General features: G+C 35.0%; 1 protein-coding gene across 2 annotated transcripts in view; it reads left to right on the top strand.

Moving 5' to 3' along the window:
- The window catches only part of LOC103141498 (general transcription factor IIF subunit 2-like), a 72,037-nt gene that overhangs the window by 1,648 nt on the left and 49,012 nt on the right, over nucleotides 1-21,377 (top strand). For both annotated transcript variants that reach the window (XM_016673882.1, XM_007557169.2), the window contains exons 2-5: nucleotides 8,351-8,454; nucleotides 8,633-8,706; nucleotides 8,865-8,883; nucleotides 10,257-10,401. In XM_016673882.1, the coding sequence (XP_016529368.1) occupies nucleotides 8,389-8,454; nucleotides 8,633-8,706; nucleotides 8,865-8,883; nucleotides 10,257-10,401 (304 nt within the window). In that variant the 5' untranslated portion in view covers nucleotides 8,351-8,388. The remainder of the gene's footprint in view (nucleotides 1-8,350; nucleotides 8,455-8,632; nucleotides 8,707-8,864; nucleotides 8,884-10,256; nucleotides 10,402-21,377) is intronic.

Raw genomic sequence — 21,377 nt, 5'->3', positions numbered from 1 at the left:
AATATAATATAAAACGTTACATGAAACCATTCTTTAAGGACCTAATTTAAGAAATTAAATCTTCTTGCCTACTATTTGCTTTTTAAATTTAAGTAAAGTGAATTGATGTTACTTTCAAGACAATTTGTGACTAACAAAGTCACAGCAACTTCATTTTGCAAGCAACTGGCTGGATTTTTTTAAGACTAATTTTCACTTTTCTATAACTTCAAATGACTTGTATTTGTGGAATACTGCAGTTCTTAATAAACACACATCAGATGCATAAAATAAATCCCCAATGTAAGAAATCCCACAAATAAATAATCATAAATAATTGAATTTTCTGATATTAAAGCCAACAAGAAAGAACTTTGATTATGGCACCCTCAACAGGCTGATCAGTGTTATTTGCAAAATATCAGTCAAAAGTCCAATATTAATATCTAATTGAAGCAGCATTATAATAAAAATATTCTTAAATTTTTCATGCAGATTTTAAACTGAACACAGGCAGGATTCAGGATATGTTTCTTCAAAAACTCAGCCAGTTACAAGGATTCACTGATTTTGCAGCAATCCTCCCATCTAAGCAAGCATGAGGCGACAGTGGACACATAATTGATCCAAGCTTGCAGAAGGTGGAAGATTTTTAATAGCTACTGCCTTTTTTAAGTTCTCTTGATCTTGTTGATGTTTTGCACTGACATTGGATTAATGAATTACAAGATTACCTGTAAGTTCAGGTTAATATAAATAAAAAAAAGGTAAAGCCTGAATCATAACTCCTTATTTTGTGTAGAATAATCTTTTGAAATAAATAATAAAGAAGACTGATGAACAATAGTTAAAAGACTGGCATAAAGACACCGGCCAGTCTGTCTGCACATTTATACAGGATTTCCTCCTACGTATTATAAGTCTGGCGGGCCACCAGGCTTTACTTGTGCCCCCACCCGGCTTAGGTGAAACCTTGTTTATACATATATTTCTTTTTTCACATTCATAATTTATTTATTTTTTTCACCATTACATCAAAGAAACTTTGATGTAATGACTTATTCTGATTCTAATGAGAATCAAAGTGATTTTGATTCTGATTAGTTGGAAATCACTTTTGAAAGTTTCTATATAAAGAAAATAATGTATTTTGACTGGTGAACTTCTATAATTTAAACTCCAAAATACTGATAAAAATCAGCAAAAAGAAAAAAAAAAGCTAAATAAAACACCAACTTGACTTGTTTTGGATGTTTTTTTCCATCATTACATAAACATTCAGGTCTAGTGCTGGTCCAGAAAACAGGATTTTTGCAGCTGTTGTGTCTTATTTTAAGTTAGGGTTAACTGAAAACATCCTTTTAATCCTTTTTATTTTTCCTTATAGCTCTTTTTTTTCTTCTTTTGCTTCCCTTCTCAGGTTGTTAAGGCTGCCAAGAAGGGGTTGCCATGACAACGGCTTTTCATTCAGCTTCAAAAACTTTTAGAAATAAAATCAGTTATTTTCTTTCTGCTGCTGCTTTCATGCCGAAGCCCTTTTTAGATCCTCATCAGCATTTGAAGGAGAAATATAAGATGAGCCTCTTCTTGTTCAAATATACATATTTTTTTAATATATAAATATAATCAAACAGGGAAAGTGTTTTGTGGCTAAAACACTTTCTAAGTTGGAATGACCTTGATGGAGAAAGCCAAAACAAGGGATAAATCTTTTGCCAGGCTCATTTTATCCCTGTTGAAAAGGGATTTCTGAGACCACCAAGCGACTGGCAGCAGCTACTGAAACACTCAGCCAGGTGAAGGTGGACTTTAGCTTCATTGTGTCAGTCTTTCTGATGCTGATAAAACTGTAAGAAGCACGCTGGGAAACCTTAGAAACTGTTTCTGGACGTTGCAACCTTCCAGCAGAAAGGTTGATGTGGACGTGCTGATGGTTGACCAGCTGTCCGCAGCAACATGAATGAGTCTCTGTGCTGCAGAGACGTCTCAGGTCACCGTGTTGACAGACCCAGAATGAAAACAGGAAGTTACTGCGCTGAGGATTTACAGCCCACAGCTCCTAGCACTCTACTCAGTATCCATCACAGCTAATGCATTAGCTGAGAATAAACAGCTGTCTGGATCTTTTTAATCAGATTCATTCATGTTGATAACCTGTTGAGACTTGCAGACTATCTTCTTTTGTTGTTTTCAGCTTTATAAAAAACTTATAGTTATTTCTTATTGTAACAAGGTTTTATTTAAACAATATTATAGATTTGAAGTTTGTCCAAATGTGGTTATTTATTCTCCAGGTTCATTTTGTGTAGTCAAAACGTTTTGTTGTCTTGACATTTATTGGTTTATAAGTTCTGTTACGATGCTCTTGACAGTTGGTGGTTACCATAGCAACCGGTAACTGACAGCCCCTCTGCCCTTTTACTGTACATCTTTGAAAAGCAGAAGTAGAGCCTTCTACACAACCAACAAAAATAAGGCAAGTGGTTGTTGGATGGTAAGCCAACAACAAAAGACTTGTCTTTTCCAGCAGTAAAACGAGCTGACCAAATGTGCTGCAGTTCGCCTTGGGTTGCTAGGTAAAGGGGCTGGGCTTGGCTGGCGTTGCTAGGTAACGGGGTAACGGTGCAGTGCACATTGATCACGACTTAACGAAAAGGTTTGGTGTCTTAACATTCGGGAAGTTAAGACACCAAACCTTTTAGAACCATAAAACTTCCCCTTTAACACTGTAGTCTAATTTTTGCAATCCAAAAAGACAGTTTTGGACAAACCTGGTCTACTTCATTGTCAACTGAACACACATCAAAGATTTGTAGGGGAAGCTAACAATGAGGCAACTGATTTTGGAGGGAGTTTTCTGCTTATTTTTTCAGCCTTTCTTTCATCAGACAAAAAATTGGGCATCTTGTGACACATGGCTTAGAATGAATTCAAATAGATCAAATAAAAAAAAAAAACAACTTTGGGGTATAAACATATAAATGCTGCTATCTTTACACTCCCTGATTCCTGTTATCTGCCATTTGTAAAACATATACACATTTAAATCCCTGAATGTGAAGTTTTAGTAATGTTATTTCACTCTTACTCATTCATTCATTCATTCATTCATTCATTCATTCATTCATTCATTCATTCATTCATTCATTCATTCAATCTAAGCAGTTTCACATTTGTCCACAAGATGGCAGTATACACAAATGAGCTGCTGCAGTGAGAAAGCTGCCTTGTCTACATTGAGAAATACAAAAGTAGAGTTTTTCTTTGTTTTTGCTTCATCTAGTTTTTACAATGCCGAGAATTTCAAAAAAGACAAGCGACTCTGGTCTGCCAACAGAGCTGTCTTTCAAAGAATGCTCCATACAAATAAAAATAATTACAGATTTCTGTTTCTGGAGCCATGTTTAAATGACCTCCACAAACATTTATTTTCTTATTGACTGTGCTGCAGATATTTGTTAGAAACGTTCTGTTATGTTTTCCTTCTAAAAACAAAGAAAGTCGGATCTTTTATTTTTAGCAAAACCTTTAAAGTAGATGGTGCTCCACTGAATGGGAAAAAATAAATAAAATAAAATAGTCAAAATAATAAATTCTTCATCACTGCAGGTAACAGACACAGGTACCAAATTCTAATTTAAAGATACTTTATTGACCTCAAAGGGAAATTAAATGTTGTTTTAACTCATATTCATTCAAATTCTTCAAAGAGTTATTATAAATAGTGATCGCTGTTGACAGGAAAGATCTCCACTAGCAGTCTGTATAACAGCGAGTTTGAAGAAGCCTCTGACTGAATCAACAAGGCGTTATGGATTCAGCGTCCAGCTGTGTGATTGATCTTTTTACTGTTTCAGTAATCAATGCGACTAAAGACAAATGCATAGAGGAGTTTCTTGAGATCAGGGTTGTCCAAAGTACGGCCCGGGGGCCATTTGCAGCCATCAGAACAACTTTGGGTGGCCGTTGATTACTGTTCAAGAATAGTCTAAATTTAAAGTTTTCACTTTAAAATTTTAAAATGGAAAATATAAGGGGCAAGGTTTTTGCCCCTTACATTATAAATTTAATGTAATTTATAAATAATAAGTACCAAAAACACTTTTACTAAAATTCAGACTTGGGCATGACCATTTAATAAACAAAATCCTGTTCTTGTTGCTGAAAAGACACAAAACAAATCTAGGAAAAGATGAAAATGTAAGATATGGTTTGTTGTCGTTTTATTTTAAATTTGGCAAACCTGCAAGACCTGTTTTCAGTATAAACTCTACAATAAATGTCTGCAGGAATCTGATTGCTTTGGTTATTTCATTAAAATATTGAGTTGAGTTTATCCTTTATCATATTTAGCAGGTAAAAAATAAATGTTATTAAATAGTTTTTTGCAGCTAAAGGAAAATACTAACAATGTTATGGCCCCCAGAGTAGTTTCAACATGTATGACCCATGAAACGAAAAGACTGGACATCCCTGCTCTAGAAACATTAGTGTTCAGGTGATAAAAGCCCAACTTTGAAACTGTCTTTATACGTCTCTGAAGGTCCAGGTATGAAGCCATCATTTAAAGGTAAGAATGATTAAAGAAAATAATAGATTTAACATGTTGATATCCTCTAACTCTTACTTTAAACTTTGTTACTTTATGCAAACAATCACCTCTTGATTTGTAAGAGTCTTTTCAACATCGATATAACGATGCCCATGTGGATGACTGGTCACATGTGTTCACACCTGGCATCATAATGCCTCCCACATATGACTAGATCTCACTTCTACATGCTAATAAAGGCTCTAGCATCAGAAAGCCAGCTGTGAGTTGAGCAATAATCACAACATTACCAATGTTTCTGAAAAAAAAAAAAAGATTACGAATGCCTTCAGCGACCTGATCTTTATCGTTACTCACAGATTAACATGCTCAGGATCCACCGGAGTCACATTCGTTGAGGCCTCTTTTACATTTCATTTGGTTCAGTTATGAAACAGATATGATGAGGCAGTAATAAATGTCACTACTGAATTATTATCTACCCTTTAAAATGTCATTATTTTTAAATTGTCCCCCCGGTGTCGTTAAAGAGAGTAAATAATGTTTAACACAACTTTTCAAAATATCCTACAGAAACTTGCAAGACCACAAACGCAAAACCACTATTTTATAAAATCATGTACATTCAGTTTTATGGATTTGGTTAAATTCAAAACAGCACAGGTAATGTACGGAGAAAAACATAATCTAATCTATTACTCAAAAATATTAAAGAAAAAAGATGCCAGATACAATTTAAGAGCAGATATAAATTTTAGGAATGAAAAGCATTTCTGTATCAACCTGTGGAGTGACTTTGTGGAGCAGTATTGCTGAAGAATTGAAGCAATGTACAAATATACCATAAATATATTCAATAAACCTTTTTTATTTTCTAAATAGTTATCTGGAAGATGAAGCATTTACAGAAAAAGTAAAATAATAAGGGATATTCTCTTATGATTTAGCTATATATGTATATATATTTATATATTTATATGTAACAGGGTTTTATTTTGATGATAAAGATGTGAAGTTTGTCAAAATTTGTTTATTTATTCTTTTAATCTATTTCATTTATGTCACCTTCACTGCAGCATATGCAGAACCAGGTTTGTTGCAAACATCATCAGTCTGCAGACACTAAGCTTTCAGAATCGCTCCAAAGAATGGCTCAGTCAAAGTCCAGACTGACCAATTGAGAATGGTAGATTTAAAAATGTTGTTTGGCTGAGTTTTAGCTGTTTTAGAAAAAATAATCTGTAATGTTTTTCTTGCTTATAGTCAGAAATGTGTGCATATAAAAGGAATCTTTCATTTTAATTTTGCTGCCTTTTAATAAAGGTCCAATCCCAGCCTGTGTTTGCAAATTAACCTGTGGCTGGAAACCTTATGTACAAAACAACAGTTTATCTGTTTTTATCACGCAACACTGTTTAATGTGCCGTCTTTGATTAAATAAATTTGAATTGATTTGAATTTAATGTAATATTCTGGAGGTGAAAAGACTTAAAGCTGTATTCTTTTAATTTATTCTAATTTCATTTTACTTCCCTGTGTCCCCCGAGTACTTTATTTTGGTCTATCACCAAAACATTCCAATAATAATAAAAATAAAAAATGGTTGCTTTTACAAGACAATCCTTTATGTTTTGTGACACTATTGTGAGATTCATTCACCTGACTTTTTGATTGACATGGTGTAGTATTTTAATTCTTTTGCCACGACTTTAAAGCAGTGACAATAAGCTCATTTACATTGCCAACAGACGTTTTTCTCTTCAGACAGCTTGAAGTCGGTGATTTAAATGTTAGCGATTAAAGAAGCTTGTGGGCATAAGAGAGCCACCCACAACCTGGACAAACGATGAAATCAGTGCGGTGCTCGACCCTGGTCTTCAGCAGATTTGCAATCATTAACGACTTCTTCTGGCTTTTAAGAACAAACCTGAGAGCCAACAGGTGTTCTGACTATCTATGCTACCTCATCAGATTTTCCTACCATAGCACGGATAGATGGCCATCTGTCGGTGCTACCTGTCTAAACTGCTACCGTCATAGCAGGCTGTGTTAATGTTAAATATTATCATTGGATAACATCCTTTGAGTGACGAAACCGAAACTTAGGAGTTATGCTTAGCATAGGAACAATTTATATACACGACAAAACCACAAAAATACACTTCCTTTATCAGAATATCAGTTTAAAATGAAAAGCTATTGCAGTTGTTTGCACTAATCCTTTTATGAGAATATTTTACCTTTTAAAAATATTCTAAATACAGAGGAAAGAATGTTTCCCCTGGTTTTTAGATAAAAAAAAAACCTGTTTCCCCTGGGTTTTTTTTTAGATCTATTTAGATAAAAAAACCAGGGGAAACAGGTTTTTAATCAAATTAAATTAAACACAGACATCTACAAATACACAGATCACCACAAGCTCTTTTGTTGCGCATTAATACGTTGTATGGCAGTCTGTTGTCAAATGCAGCTATAATAACCCACTGACAATGTTAAACTTTGAAGATAAACATTGGGGGCAAAGTGATTTTCACACAATTTATAAAAGAATAAAAACAGAGTTTTCCTCCACTTTTCAATTTTCTTTAATGTGTTTTGGAGAAAAAAAATCAACTTAAAATAGCGGTAAAGCTGAACTGATAATGTGCAGTGGTTGCATAAAACAACATAGTGATCGAATTGTGTATTAACATGCAAGACAACAGATCAGTATGGCTGCACCCTAAGAACTTTCTATCAGCTGTGATCCTGAATTATGCCACAGCCTCATGGCAGCACAGTGTTTCCCATACATGGAGGGGAAAAAACAAGCCCTCAGTCCATTGAACAATGCAGAATATAAGCAAGCGAAGAGCATTTTTATTATACTTTTATACCATCATAAGCAACAAATAGTGTTAAAATGTACATTTTCTGTGTGTAACTAATATCACATATTTTCTACATTATACTAAAACAATAACTATAGTTAATTCTCTTTCATCCTCAATCTTCAGTGTTAGACAGTTCAGGACGCCCCCTTGTGGATTTAAATAATCCCTTCACTTCTTTCAGAGCCTGAGATTTATTACTGGTGTTTTTCAGAGAAGAAAACATTTCTTCTCTGTAACAGAAGCATGTTTCCTGATTGCTGGTTCAATACAAACACAAGTTTTAGACAAAATGGGAAGATTTATTCATTAAAAGCTCCTGATCTATCAATTTTCCGCAGGTAAATCTGTAAATGTAACATCAAAAGCCAAATAACAGACTCATATGGTATTTTAAAACTCAAAATGCACCTTTTACTTTACAATGACCCAGAAGAAGAGCCGTTGAATATAGTAATTTCTGACTATGAGCTGATCTCATTCATCTTTCTGTTGGATAATGAATTAATAAAAAAATAAAAAAATAAATAAAAAATCTGAAGAGCGGCTTTGGAGCCGAAACAGCCGGATCTCTAAAAAGAGCCAGAATTCCCACGCTGTCGTGAGACCCTCCCATTTCCCCAAAATTTCTGCCAAAAAAATCAGAAATTTTGAGATTAATATCAGAAATTTTCAAGACAAAAAAAGTGGAAATTTCTGAGTTTCCACTTTGAAAAGTTGAAAATAATTTCTACATATGAAAAAACAATATAATCGAATTGTATTAAACACTTCCGTTTTCTTTAAATAAATAATGATTTGTATATGTTTACTTCCCAAATTCTTCTTTCAGTATATCTATTATACTAAACTTTTCTATATTTTTTCAAACTCTCTCCATCTTCTCTCTTCTAATAAAACATGCATTGTTTTATTTTGAAAGTCAGGAAGTTTGATGCTTCTTCAACAGATGGAGGCGCTATTTCCAGTTTGCGGTCAGAAACAACAATGTCCGACAAAAAGGAGGTGAATTTATCTGGACTCCGACAGAATAAGGGCGTGTGGCTCGTTAAGGTTTGTTCATGTAAACTAAAATGCATGTTTGTTCAAAGACTGAAGCACACAGATTCAACAAAAATGTCTCCGTGTTTTGCTCACAAGTTTAAATGTTTAATGATCATTTTAGCGTTTTAGCTGAGAAATAAACGCTAGCAAAAACCATTAACTAGCGTGTATTTTCACCTTTCGTCAGGTTCCCAAATATTTATCGCAGCAATGGGAGAAAGTCACAGAAAAGGGAGAAGTTGGAAAGATATCAATAGAAAAGTATGTATCAACAAGTTCTTTATCTGTTAAACCTGCAGATTACCAATCATGATATCTGATGTTTGGCTTTTATGTGCTACAGATTAATGATGCAGGTAATTAAGTTAATGTTAGTTGCTCCACAAATCAGTGATGCTTTGTTTTTTGTTGTTTTACAGAAAACAAGGAAAAACAGAGGTGAGACATTTTTCATGATCAAGCCACGGGTTTGTTCTCCTGTCATATTTAAGTCATAAACTTCAACATTTGTTTGGTGACATGAATGTAGCCCCGCGTTTTCTTTGCTCAGTAAGTCACGGATTCTCCATTGCGCTTAGGTCTGGACTTTGACTGAGCCTTTACATATTATTTAATCGTAACTTTGCCAATATAGTTGTTTTTCTGCTTGTAGTTCTCAAAGTTGCCACCTTCTCATCAACTCTAACCAGTTTCCTGTCTCTAATGAAGTATGGCGTCTCCACTTTGTGATGCTGCCACCACCAGTCATCATTGCGGGGATGTTGTGTTCTGGAATATGGGGAGAGTTACTTTTCTAATGTCAAAAAGTTCACTTTTAGTTTCTATTTACCGTTTAAAGGTGACCTGTTATGTTTCTTTGAACAGGATAGGCTTTACAAAACATGTTTATACATTGTTTTGCACAAACAATGTGATGTTTGATAATGAAATTTCAGAATGGTCAGTTCTGCCTTCTCTGAGTTTCTCTCAGAATAATTTTATATTTTAGGGCCTCTGTAATTTAAATCCAAATAAGCTGCTTTTGGCCACGCCCCCATTTACATTTACATGTGAAAATGGCTGCAAACACATTCAAAATCTTTGAAAAGAACAAGGGGAGCCTAATGCACAACTAACAAGAGTGCAGCAAGTAGCTTCTGAATATTAAGTCGACAACAAAACAACTTTGTTTTCCAGCAGCCATTGTACATTGCATACATCAGGAAAACCAGCTGACCAAATGTTCTGGAATTGGAGCTTGGGGTGCTAGGTAACAGGCAGAACTCTACTGAAGTTTCTAGGTGATGGGCTGTGCCTGTCCATTGTTACTTAAAAATCCAGAAGTTTTCGAAATGATTCGGATTCCAGATGCCAAAACACATAAATTTATTGCCAAAAAATGGGTGGGTGTTTTTTTTTTAAGCGCTTGTGCTCTTTCTCGAAGTAGCAGAGACCCCAATGCAAGCACAAAAACGTCCAAAAAGTGTATTTTGAATTATAGGTCCCCTTTTAAGTGACTTCTAAGGACAAATAAAATACCGGTTGAAGTTTGTGGTTGTTTTGCAACTTAATGTAAAGTTCACAGGGTGTGAATACTTTTGCATGGCTCAGCATGAAGAGCTCTATTACTTCGGTTTCCTGTAGTTGATATCCTCTTACCGCTTTGTTGCGCTCCTTCTCTGTTTGCTCTTACATGACTCAACTTCCTCTCAGGAATCAATAAAAGTTCACTGCATCATTTCTGACCCGATTAAGCACAAGACAGATGATAATATGACTTGTTGTTTTGTATCGACTGAGCCGTTTGTTGTCGTTTTTTCTTTCTTTCTCAGGTGTGTTTCACTCTAAATGAGGAGCTGGCTGCCATGACGGCTGCAGGAGAGAAGGAGGAGTCCCTGCAGGCCCCGAGGGAATATCCCTTCACCATGCACACAGTGGGTGCACAGACCATGGTCGTCTTCAGCCAGGCCGACGCAGGTCAGTCCCATACAAACCCTCTGACTTTAGTGGGAGCAATGGTGTTTGCAGCACCTGCTTTCCTGCTGTTGGGTGGAAACCGAAGTAGATGTCAGCATTTGTTTGATGAAATGGCCCACAGCGCAGTGAGATAAACCGAGACATTCAGACACATTTTTCTTGGTTAGGAGCTTTCTCCTTGGATTGCACTGTAAAATTCATGAGAATACTGAGACCAGCTCCGTATTTGTGGAGGACATTTTGCTGCCAGGCATAATGTGTCATTCGTCCTTTCAGAGCCAGAAGGATTTGCATCAGATCAAGAGCTTAAAAATAGCTGCGACTGTATTGTTGGGGCGCCTGTTACTATGTGACCAAAGAATTACCAGGGATTATTAGGGTTTTGATGTGAATGCTTTGAGTACAGGAATTTGATTTATAATTGGGTGATTAATTGATTATATCAATTAATTGATATTGAGTCAATATTTTGTCAAATTTGGGATTTTTTTCACCAATACACAGACCTGTCGCAATAAGCAATAAATCAATGAATCGCACGATAAATTAAAACAAGCTCAATAATTTCCATTTGCATAATTTATTGTTTTTCTTTTTCTACTAGAAACTGGATGACAAAAGTCTTCAGTTTGGTGCTTTGGTTTCAACTAGCACTTTTTTCATGACAATTTTGTTTACAGAGACTTCATAAATAGTTTTATTTGTTGCTTGTGTTGTTTTGTTTATTTTATATATATATATTCAATATATTTTTCAGCTCCAGTGATGTTCACACAATGTTTACACAAACTGAGCTGGTTATATTTTGATAATTAATATTTTCTCTTATTAAAACAACTTTTTTCTAATTTTAAGATGATTTTTCTGGTAAAATGGTGTCTTTTTTTCTGCTAACATTATTACTAAGTTGTCATAGCATAGCCCTAATACGTCATTGTAGAACACTTGTTGAAAATCTTATCTGCCATTTGTAATTTAAAAATTTAGAAAATAAAGCGGGGAAAAAAATTATTACAATTAGAAATCGGATCTGGTATCAAAAAATCTGAGATTTTATTTTCAAGCCACATTGCCCAGCCAAGATGTATAATATGTAAAATTAAGTTAAACATTGAACTATTTCTCTAATTCAGTCATCATTGCAATAAATAAATAAATAGCAGGGGTTTGGATTCGAGAGCAGCCCTCCACCTGCCAGGGTGCCAGCACTCTGTGAGACATGAGTGATTTCCTCTGATGTGGAAAAAGACTCTGCATAATTGGCCGAGCTTGGCTTTAAAACAAAAAGCATATTTTGGGTGTTTCCCAAGGCGGGACCGAATTAGTTTAAAGCACGCTCTTCTGCAGACCAGAAGTCAGTCCAGAGGGGAGCGTGTGAAAATGGAGCAGTGAACAGATTTCTGATAGTTTAGCAAGCAGAGAAGACGAGATTAGAGGAGAGACGGCAACAGACCAACAAACTGTGCATTATTTTGTGTCATTTGTTGTTTTTAATTATAGTTTTGTTTCAGTTTAGTTAGCTACTCAATTAATTGGCTACATAGGATATTGTATTTGAATTAATGTATTTGTTTCTATTCCATTACTCTGTGAATCCCTAAATCTGTTTCCAAATGACTATTTATGTATTTATGTGTAAAATAATCAAGCTTAAATTACTGTAAATATAATTTTAAAGATTAATGGGATGAAGAAATTCCCCAGAGTTCTTTAGAGAGGCTTAAAAAGGGGACCATATACAAAGATAAATTATATTTTGCACGTTTTTGTATGTCCGTTTTGGTCTCATCTGCTTCCAAAAACAGCCCAAGTGCTTAAAAAACCCACCCAGCCATTTTCTGGCAATAAGTTACTACTTTTTTTTTAATACAAACTGTTTTAAAAATCTCCTGACAGTTAAGTCACATTCCATGGGCATTGCGCTCCCTTTACCTCCCACCCCCCGTTACCTAGCAACCCCAGTCAGCCAAGCCCAGCCCGTTACCTAGCAACCCCAGCCAGCCAAGCCCAGCCCGTTACCTAGCAACCCCAGTCAGCCAAGCCCAGCCCGTTACCTAGCAACCCCAGCCAGCCAAGCCCAGCCCGTTACCTAGCAACCCCAGCCAGCCAAGCCCAGCCCGTTACCAAGCAACCCAAGCGGAATTCTAACATGGTTTGTCAGTTGGTTCTGAAAGGAGCTCAAAATAGGCAGAGTAAAATCTCATTATCTGAGAAAAACATGTAGTTGGCATGTTTTGTAAAGCATAGAGGAAGTGTTATAGGACAACTCTAATATCCAGAATATCGATTGATTATAATAGAACGTCTATGTTGTATTTTTAAGTATCATATTTTGGTTTGTTTTCTTTTAACCTTTACTGACACCATGAGCTTAACTAGTTTTCTAGTTGTGTTTTACAGAGGAATAGTCCCAAAGTGTGATCTTTCAAAAACAACTTGGTATTGCACAGATGGAAACTCTGACACCAGAATCAAATTTTAATCCAACGTTTTGTGATGGATGGATCTATTTTTGACACAAAAATGGGGTAAAGATTGACATTACTGATGCCAAAAGGTGACATAGCAGTAATTTTTCCCACTCAGATGTTGGTTAAAGTAGCAGTTTAAAATGTAGTAAAAAGTTCTGTTGGATTTTAATTTCAGAATTCTGAGCCTGAAGTGTATTTCATTTTTTCCCCGCTCATCCAGGTTTATTCTATCACCACCCTCATACGCTGTAGATGCTTCCACACTTTCAAGTGCTTAATACCTCCTACATGCGATAATGAATTTTTCTCTTTTTTGTTTGTTTGCGCTTTTATTAGACACACATTCAGGAAATTTGCTGGAGTTGACACGGTGCAATAACACGGCTTTATTCTGAAGTAACTGTACGTGAAGCGGTGGGTGGGTGAAAGTGTCTCAGGCAGTCGCTGGGTTATAATCTTGAGGATGTAAACGTGGAAATACATCAAACAGGAGGTTTAAAAACCTTTTAGTTTTTCCTGAAAGGTGTAACTGCTGCAGATGGAGGGCTTGAACGGTGAAAGTGTGATGCTGGAAGCTAGAAGTGGGATAAAGTCCTGTGAGATGCGGTGGTGTGTAATCTGTTATTTACCTGACCGCCGCTCGGCTCCGCCCCCACTCGCCTACAGGAAGGAGCACCGGTCTCCCACACACTGCTGCTCTCTGACACACACACACACACACACACACATTTCACACAAGACATGTCAGCACCTGGACATTAATAGGGAGTTTGATTTGCACTTGTGCTTTCCATGAATTTTTTCATAAAAAAAGATACATTTGACTCCAAACGCTATATAAAAAGACATACTTTTTTCCAATTTTTGAGATTAAATGGGGAAATAGTTCTGAAGTGTGTCTAATTTAAGAAAAACAGTGATTTATTTATCAATTTGTATCTGATAGATAGTAATTTGTTTTAATATCGACTTTTGTTGATTGCCTGCATCATATGAAAAACAAAATATGCATTGCAAATATTTTTATGAGTTTGGAAAAATCTTTATCTTCTATCTCTTCCTTTCTGTACTTGTCTGTAAGTTTGGAAACGTTGCCTCCAGTGGCTTTAATCTCTTTAATCCCAAACCAATTTACATTCTGCGCATTTTGTCCGCCCCTGTTGTGAAAGTTTCAAATGAGCCGACAGCAACAAGAGGTTGCTAACGGAGACGGTCGGTGATTGATACGTACGCGCGTTAGCGCCTGACTTGGCTTTTGTGCTCCGAGGCCGCTAGCAGAATATTCCTCCATTATTTCCTCTCCTGTGGTTCTGCGTTGTTCCAGATAAGCACCAGGTATTGATTAAGAGGTTGCTAAGGAACAGGCTTCGCTACCACAAAAGAGGAGAACAGTAAGGAGGACTTAACGTTGTTACAGTGTGATTTTCCTCTCTGCTGCCTGGGAGGATTTTCATTGAAACTTTAAAATATTTGAGTGCAGTGAAGTGGAAAACAGAGTTCGATGTCCGTTTTCATTGTGAAGTTAATTTCCTTAGAGATGTCTCACAACTTTGCATAACTTCTTCAACTTATTTCAGAATTATATATATAGGCTATATACAGCTCTGGAAACAATTAAGAGAGCAAATAAAATGTTCAGTTTCTCTGATTTTGCTCTTTACTGGTATGCGTTTGAGTAAAATGAAATTCCCCAGAGTTCTTTAGAGAGGCTTAAATATATAGTTATTATATGAACTACTGAAAACATGTCTCCGAAGTTCTGAGCCAAAATTTAGTATTTATTAGCAGAAAATGAGAAATGGTCAAATTAACAATAAAGGTACAGTGCTTTCAGACCTCAAATAATGGAAAAAAACATCAATGCTAATGCTTTAAATCAATGTTTGGTTGGGGAATAAAAAAAATAAAAATCATGGGAGTAACATTTCCATGTTTAAAAATGTTAGCTTATCAGTCAAATCATAAACATGCTACAAATAAATAACTTTTCTTAGAAATTCAGACAAAATGAATAGACATGAATATCTGTGTATTAAATCAACTTTACAAAAAATATTTAATATATTTTCCAACACAAAATAGTTCACAATCAATGCGAATAAAATAATGCATGGGTCTCAAAATATTCAGCAAACTACACTGCAAAAACACAAAATCTTACCAAGTATTTTTGATCTAGTAGTTTATATCTTAGTACACTTGAAATAAGAGCAAATTATCTTAAAAGTAACTTTTTGCCAAAACATACAGGCTTATTTTAATTAAGTAATTCCTTAATACTGGTGAAAAAGTGCTTGTTCAACTTTTCTGTTATATTTCACTTATAACAAAACATTTCCCCATGTTGAGTTAATTTATCTGCCAATGGAACTACAACTTTTTCATCAATATTAAGGAAATATTTACTCTTATTTACCTCTTCCTGAAAAGATCATTTTGAGTTTTGTCTCATTTCAAGTTTACTAAGATATTAGTCTTTTTATCTTAGTATTTAAATCTGCTTAATTCACATTTGTGCATGAATTATGTAAAGTAGAGAGAATTTTAAAATAGCCTTAACATTTGCAGTCATGATGATCATAACTTGAAGAATCTAACTGGGTTTGTTTCCTTTGAAAATGATGCGTCTCTTCAGTTTTACACTACTTTATGTTGCTATGTGGCATAAGATGCCAGTGAAATACAATCATATTTGTTGTCATAAGATGCCTGGAAAAAACACTAAAAAAAGAGAATCGGTAAGAACAAAAACATGAAAATCTTTGTGGAAAAGTTATTTAAAATATGGACCAACTTGTTCTGGAAATGTAAACTGTTGCTGATCTGCTTCATTTAGAAGCTTGTCCACGGTTTTGACACATCTAAAGTAAAAATCTTCCACACCATAAATACTTTCTCTGCGTCCCCTAATAACCGAGTTCTTCTTTTTGACTTTGATTTTCACAGCCTGACTCTCTCACGAAGACTGGCAGCAAACTGCATGAGTCACTGCTGCTGAAACTTTATTTCTGTAGCTCTGCAGCTGCCACCTAAAACACAGACCTGTCTCGTGAAACCTGAAATATGCTTCACACGAGTAAGTTGAGAAATTTCTGTATCTTTAAGAGTCAGTGAAAGTCTTTCTGTAACTGTTCCTTTATCGCTCAGATAATCAGACACTTTTAGATTTCATTTAAATCACAAGTTGTTTCTGATGGAGAAACCTTCAGTTTTCATGCTACAGTTCCCAAAGCAGCTGAATTTCTTATCTTTAAGTAAGAAATTTAAAGTTTTCTTATATTAAGCTTAGATCTTTCTAAGCGATGAAAAGTGTTAATTACTCTTGTACTTGCTTGTTTCTGATTGGGTCGCTGCCATTTTTATTCTTCCTACCTTAAAATAATTTATGGATTATTGAGAATGCCTGAATATAAGTCACACCCACTAACTGTGAAAAGAAAATGCATTATATAAATAGACTGCACAATGGGCGCCCATGTTGTTTGTACTTTTAGGTTTTACTTTGGGTTTTTTTAATGTTTTAATGACTTAACTTATTTTTTTCTTCACTTTTATCATTATATGTTAAATGAAAAAAAAAGAGGCAAAGTGTTTTGTGTTAAAATGTCTTGTATTGTATCTACACCCTAAATTCAGTTGGTTGACTTTTATTTATTTCTTGACCGGATCTTTTTCTACAAGCTAAAAGTGACTAAAGCTAACTAAAAATGAATAGATGGTCTGTTAAACTAACTGTTAAATCTGACATTTTATTTGTATTACTCCAAATAAAATGTTGTTTTAAAAACACGAAAAACAAGCAGTCAGTAGGACAGAAAAGAAGCATGTGCTTACATAACCAAAAATAAAATAATCTATCACAACTTCCAGTTTGGAAAGGAGGTAGAAGTGAACACTTATTTAATCCTACCTTTTTACTTGTAATTTATAATGTTCAATAAACTTTGAAAATACAAAATCTCATCAAAATGTTTGCCTAAGAGAGCAGAAATTCCTCTGGATTTCACAGACATAAGAAAACTTTGTTTTCCTTTTTAATTATTTAGGGTAATTTGTAGCAAATTATTTAAATGTGTGTCACATTGTGCATGTTGGGTTTTGTGTGGGTCAGAACGTTTTTGCCACCGATCTGTTCTGTCCATTTTAGAGTAACAGAGTTGGCAACAATAATACTGAAGTTTACTTTTGATTCTCTCTAAAATTTGTTGGAGGTATAAGGCTCTGCTTTTCTAACTTCCTGTTGCAACTAGCTGTGCTGCACTGCCAATAATGTTGTGTATGTCATTCTTTTTATTTAGTTTGATTAATTTTGGTTCAGATTACATCCACAAAGCAGTCAGTTTTGGTGAAGTAAAACATTTGCACAGAGTGTTGGCCTTTTGTAAAACTCTGTTTTGGTCGATGAACATTTCTGTAAGTTAAAATCTAATTTCTGTAAAAGGTTTTTCTAAATATTTGTGCAGCCAGATAAATGGCCTTTCACATGCTGATTCATTACTGGATACATCTAAAACACTCAGTGACGCCGTTTTGAATCTGCTATTAGTCACGACTCTGGAAGCGGCACCGACTGCTCTGGGACTCAGAATATATGGAATATAATCTATTGATCACATGTCTATCAACACGTATATTATTGATTTGTTCTCCAGCCCTGTCAGAAGATATTTAAACTGTTGGAACCTTGCATCTTGTGGTTGGGGTTTGCTTGTTTCGGTGGGTGAATTTAAAGCCCGGTCCGTGTTTTGTGCTGTTGGCACGTTTCGGGCTCGGTTCTGTCTCTGCTGCTCCACAGGGAGGCTCCTCTTCCTGCTCAAACCTCTTGGGCATCTCGCTGTCAGAGCTGGTGAGAGCTGACTGAGCTCTCCTGCTGCAGTTCGTTGCTCTTTCAACACCAGTGGAAACTAATGAAATCATTTTTGTGGTAATTCAGAGATTTTCTCTTTCTTTGCTTAAATTCATGCTTCATTTATTTGTTCAAACCAGCAGCTCCACTGTTGGAATGAAAGACAAACTACAGAGTGAAATTACAGCTTTATCTACTGTCCATGCATACAGGGTTTTAATGACTAATGCATACTTTTAATTTAAATTAGCCACATTTTGCATGTTTTTATATTTCCATTTGTGTTTCTACTGCTTCTAAAAACAGTCAACGCTTATAAAAACCAACAAAGCAGGGGTTTTTTAACCAATAAATTAATATTTTTTTGGTGTCTAGAAAATGAGCCATTTCAAAAACCTCATAAATGTTGCAGTTGATATGCACTGGTTGTGGCTCAGTTAATACTTTTAATCAAGATAATTTGCAGGGTCTGATATTAATCACAATTAATTGCATTTTAATGAAAAACTATATATCTTCAAAATAAGTAACATTTTCAATTCAAAAATCCTTTTTGCTGCTAAATTACAAATGAGTTTGATAATAAATATATTGACTGATTTTAATCTATTCTTTAGGTAATCCAAGTTAAAAAAATTAAGCCCATAGAAAAGCAGCTTTTTTGTTTGTAAATGCTGCTTGTGCGTCAGATATACAGGCGTACCAGAAACACGTGAATACAAAGGTTCCGGCTGCGTGTCAAAATGCGATTAAATAAGTTAAATTTTATAACAAATTAAAATCTATGTAATTAATTGACATTTTGACTTGGCTGTTTAGCAGCTAACTAATCGACCCAAAACTAACTGGTAACCCAGATCATGATGCTGCCCCCACCATGTTTCACTACAGGTATTCTGTACTTTTAGTAACATTTTGTAGCCTAAAAATCAGTGTTGTTCCATCAGACACATTTTCCTACAAGCATTTTGGAGATTTTCTATAGTTTTCTGTATTTATTAGTTCTAATAAAAAACCAAGAAAATTACTCCAAAATGAACTTACAAAGCTTTTAATTTCTAGATTTGAAAGTCTAGAATTGTAGACAAATACACATAAAAATATTTGATGTGCATTTGCTTGATGATTTTGATGATTATATTTGAGAAAATTTAATGTTTATTGCTTGTTTTTTATGATGTAAAGCACTTTGAACTACATTCCTGTTGAAATGTGCTTTACAAATAACCTTGACTTGAGGTTAGATTAAATTAATAAAAATCCTCCAAAAACAAAATAAAACTTAACAGTCAGAAGCTGTTTACAATAAAGAGCTTTACCTTTTTGAAAAAAGCTCTTTATTGGAGAAGCATCCAAAGTTGATGTAACATACTCAGAAAAAATATGAGGATTTTTAACATTTTCTTCTTGAGTGAACTATTTAGATTGAAGCCAAGAGCAACTGTGTTACTATAGAGCTGAAATGTGTGAAAATGCTGCCTAAAAGCTTTTCAGTGCGACGCATCCTGTTGAAATGTTTATAGCTGGAAGTGAGAAAGCGGGGCATGTAACCTTCCCCCAGAGCGTCCGCGTGAAGGAAGCATATGGAGGCTCACTGAGCGTAAACCCACAACCTTCAGAAAACAAAAACAGACATTTTACAAGTCCAGATCTGAAGGAAGAAAAAAAAATAACATGAATGTGAAAACTTTCCCAGATAGAAATACCTCACATTTGTCTTGTTTGTGTATTTAATCAACAAACTGATCTGCTCAATGCTTGTTTGTGATCACATAAAATAAAAAAGAACAACATTTAGCTGTAGAAAAAGTAATCTCCTGCTCTGCTTCCTGAAATAAAGCTTTATCCAACTTCTGCCACGCTCCCACACAGCAGACACGTGCAGCCTGGGCAGAGATGGGGGAAATGTGTGGCTTCGTTGCCAGTGGTAACGAAATGAGACCTTGTCAGAGGCTAAGGAGGCTTTTAGCGACAAAGGGTGTTACAAAAACATCTGACAGGTGTTATCTTTTCTGTGAAGTTGCAAAAGAGTTGGTTGAGTTTTGATTCTTTCCCTTATTTGAAGTTTTGATCTTCTGAGTGTGATTTGTGGAAAGAAAATGACATCCTCGGTTTTCTGATGTATTTTTAATAATAAACTTTATTTGAGGAGGTTTAGTTTGTAACATATATGAAACATCCAGATTGACATGTTAATATAAAACAGAGCATTATCTTGGATAAAGGGGGGTTTTTCGTTTTTTTATTTGCAAAAAATAAATGAAATTATGCATCATTTTCCTTTCATTTCACAATGTATTCGCCACATATTGTTGGTCTTTTACTTAAAATCCCATAATTGTATTAATTTCGTTACTAAAACTTCTACTAGTAATGAAAAATTTATCGTTTTTTTGACTAGTTGAGTTCTTTACATGCACTATGATGAGACATAATAACAGGAGGATCTAAAGTTTGTTTTGATGTTTTTGAGAACATAATAGATTGACAAGACAATTTGGTCTCGCTATTGAAGACAAAATTGTTTTTGGAAAATTTGCATTTTGGATTTAATAAAAACAATAATATTGTTTATTATTGCTTTAAAAAAACAAAAATATTGTTTTTTTAAAGCAATACTAAAAAGCTATACTATTGCTTTTTTTAAAAAATATTGCTTTAAAAACAAAAGCAAGGTTATTGCTTTAAAAACATGAGTAACGTTATTTACTTATAACATTAACAAATTTTTTTGGCAATAAGTTCATGTTCTATGTTGTCTGGAAAACGAACCGTTTGTAAATCCTCCTTACTGTCGAACCACATTCCACAGACACTGCGCCGTTACCTAGCAACCCCAGCAGAGCCCAGCCCTGTTGCCTAGCAACCCAAATGGAACTCCAGCACATTTGAATCAAGTCAAATCAAATCAAATTTTATTTGTATAGCACATTTCAGCAGCAAGGCATTTCAAAGTGATTTACATCATTAAACACAATAACGCAATATAACATTGAATAAACAGCAGGTCTTATTTTTGTGTGCGCTGTATGATGATATGATATGAAGTGTTTTGTTGTTGTTGACTTACCATTCATTTTTTTGTTGACTTACCATTCAGACACCACTTGCTACATTTATGTTGGATGTGCAGGAAGCTCCACTTCTACTTTTCAGAGATGTATGGTTGTATAATTGTCAACTTCCTTGATGTCTCTGTTTTCCTCCTGCTCAGACAGTAGCAGGTTGGTTCCTGGTCTCTCGGTGTGCTGTTCCAGACTTAGTGAGTTCTGGTGTCGGTCTTCAACTATTTTTACCTCTTATATGATTCAAAGCATAAATGATGGTTTTCAAATGGCAATGTCTCTGCAAAGCCTGTAATTTCAGCTCTGACTATAGAGGGAGAGAGAGCAACACACACATTTAAACGTATGCCTACACACACACACACACACACACTAGTTTGCTGCAGCCTTTACATTTCTGTTTTCTCTGGGTGAACATCCAGCAGAAAGGTGTAGGACAGGTTGATTTGTTTTCACGCCCTCGTTGTTCTGCCTCTGCACTTCTAGCTGCTATTTTCAAACCTCCTTCTTTGTCTTTTGTTCTCCTCTTGTCTTTATTTTTATTCTTTTTTTTTTTATCCATTAAGGTTGGGCGATAAATCAATTTTTGGCTTT

The sequence above is a fragment of the Poecilia formosa genome, unplaced genomic scaffold, assembly GCF_000485575.1.
Source record: "Poecilia formosa unplaced genomic scaffold, Poecilia_formosa-5.1.2 Scaffold84, whole genome shotgun sequence".
Classification (NCBI taxonomy): Eukaryota; Metazoa; Chordata; class Actinopteri; order Cyprinodontiformes; family Poeciliidae; genus Poecilia; species Poecilia formosa.
The sequence above is the reverse complement of the archived record's forward strand: the minus strand, read 5'-3'. Positions and strand labels throughout refer to the sequence as shown.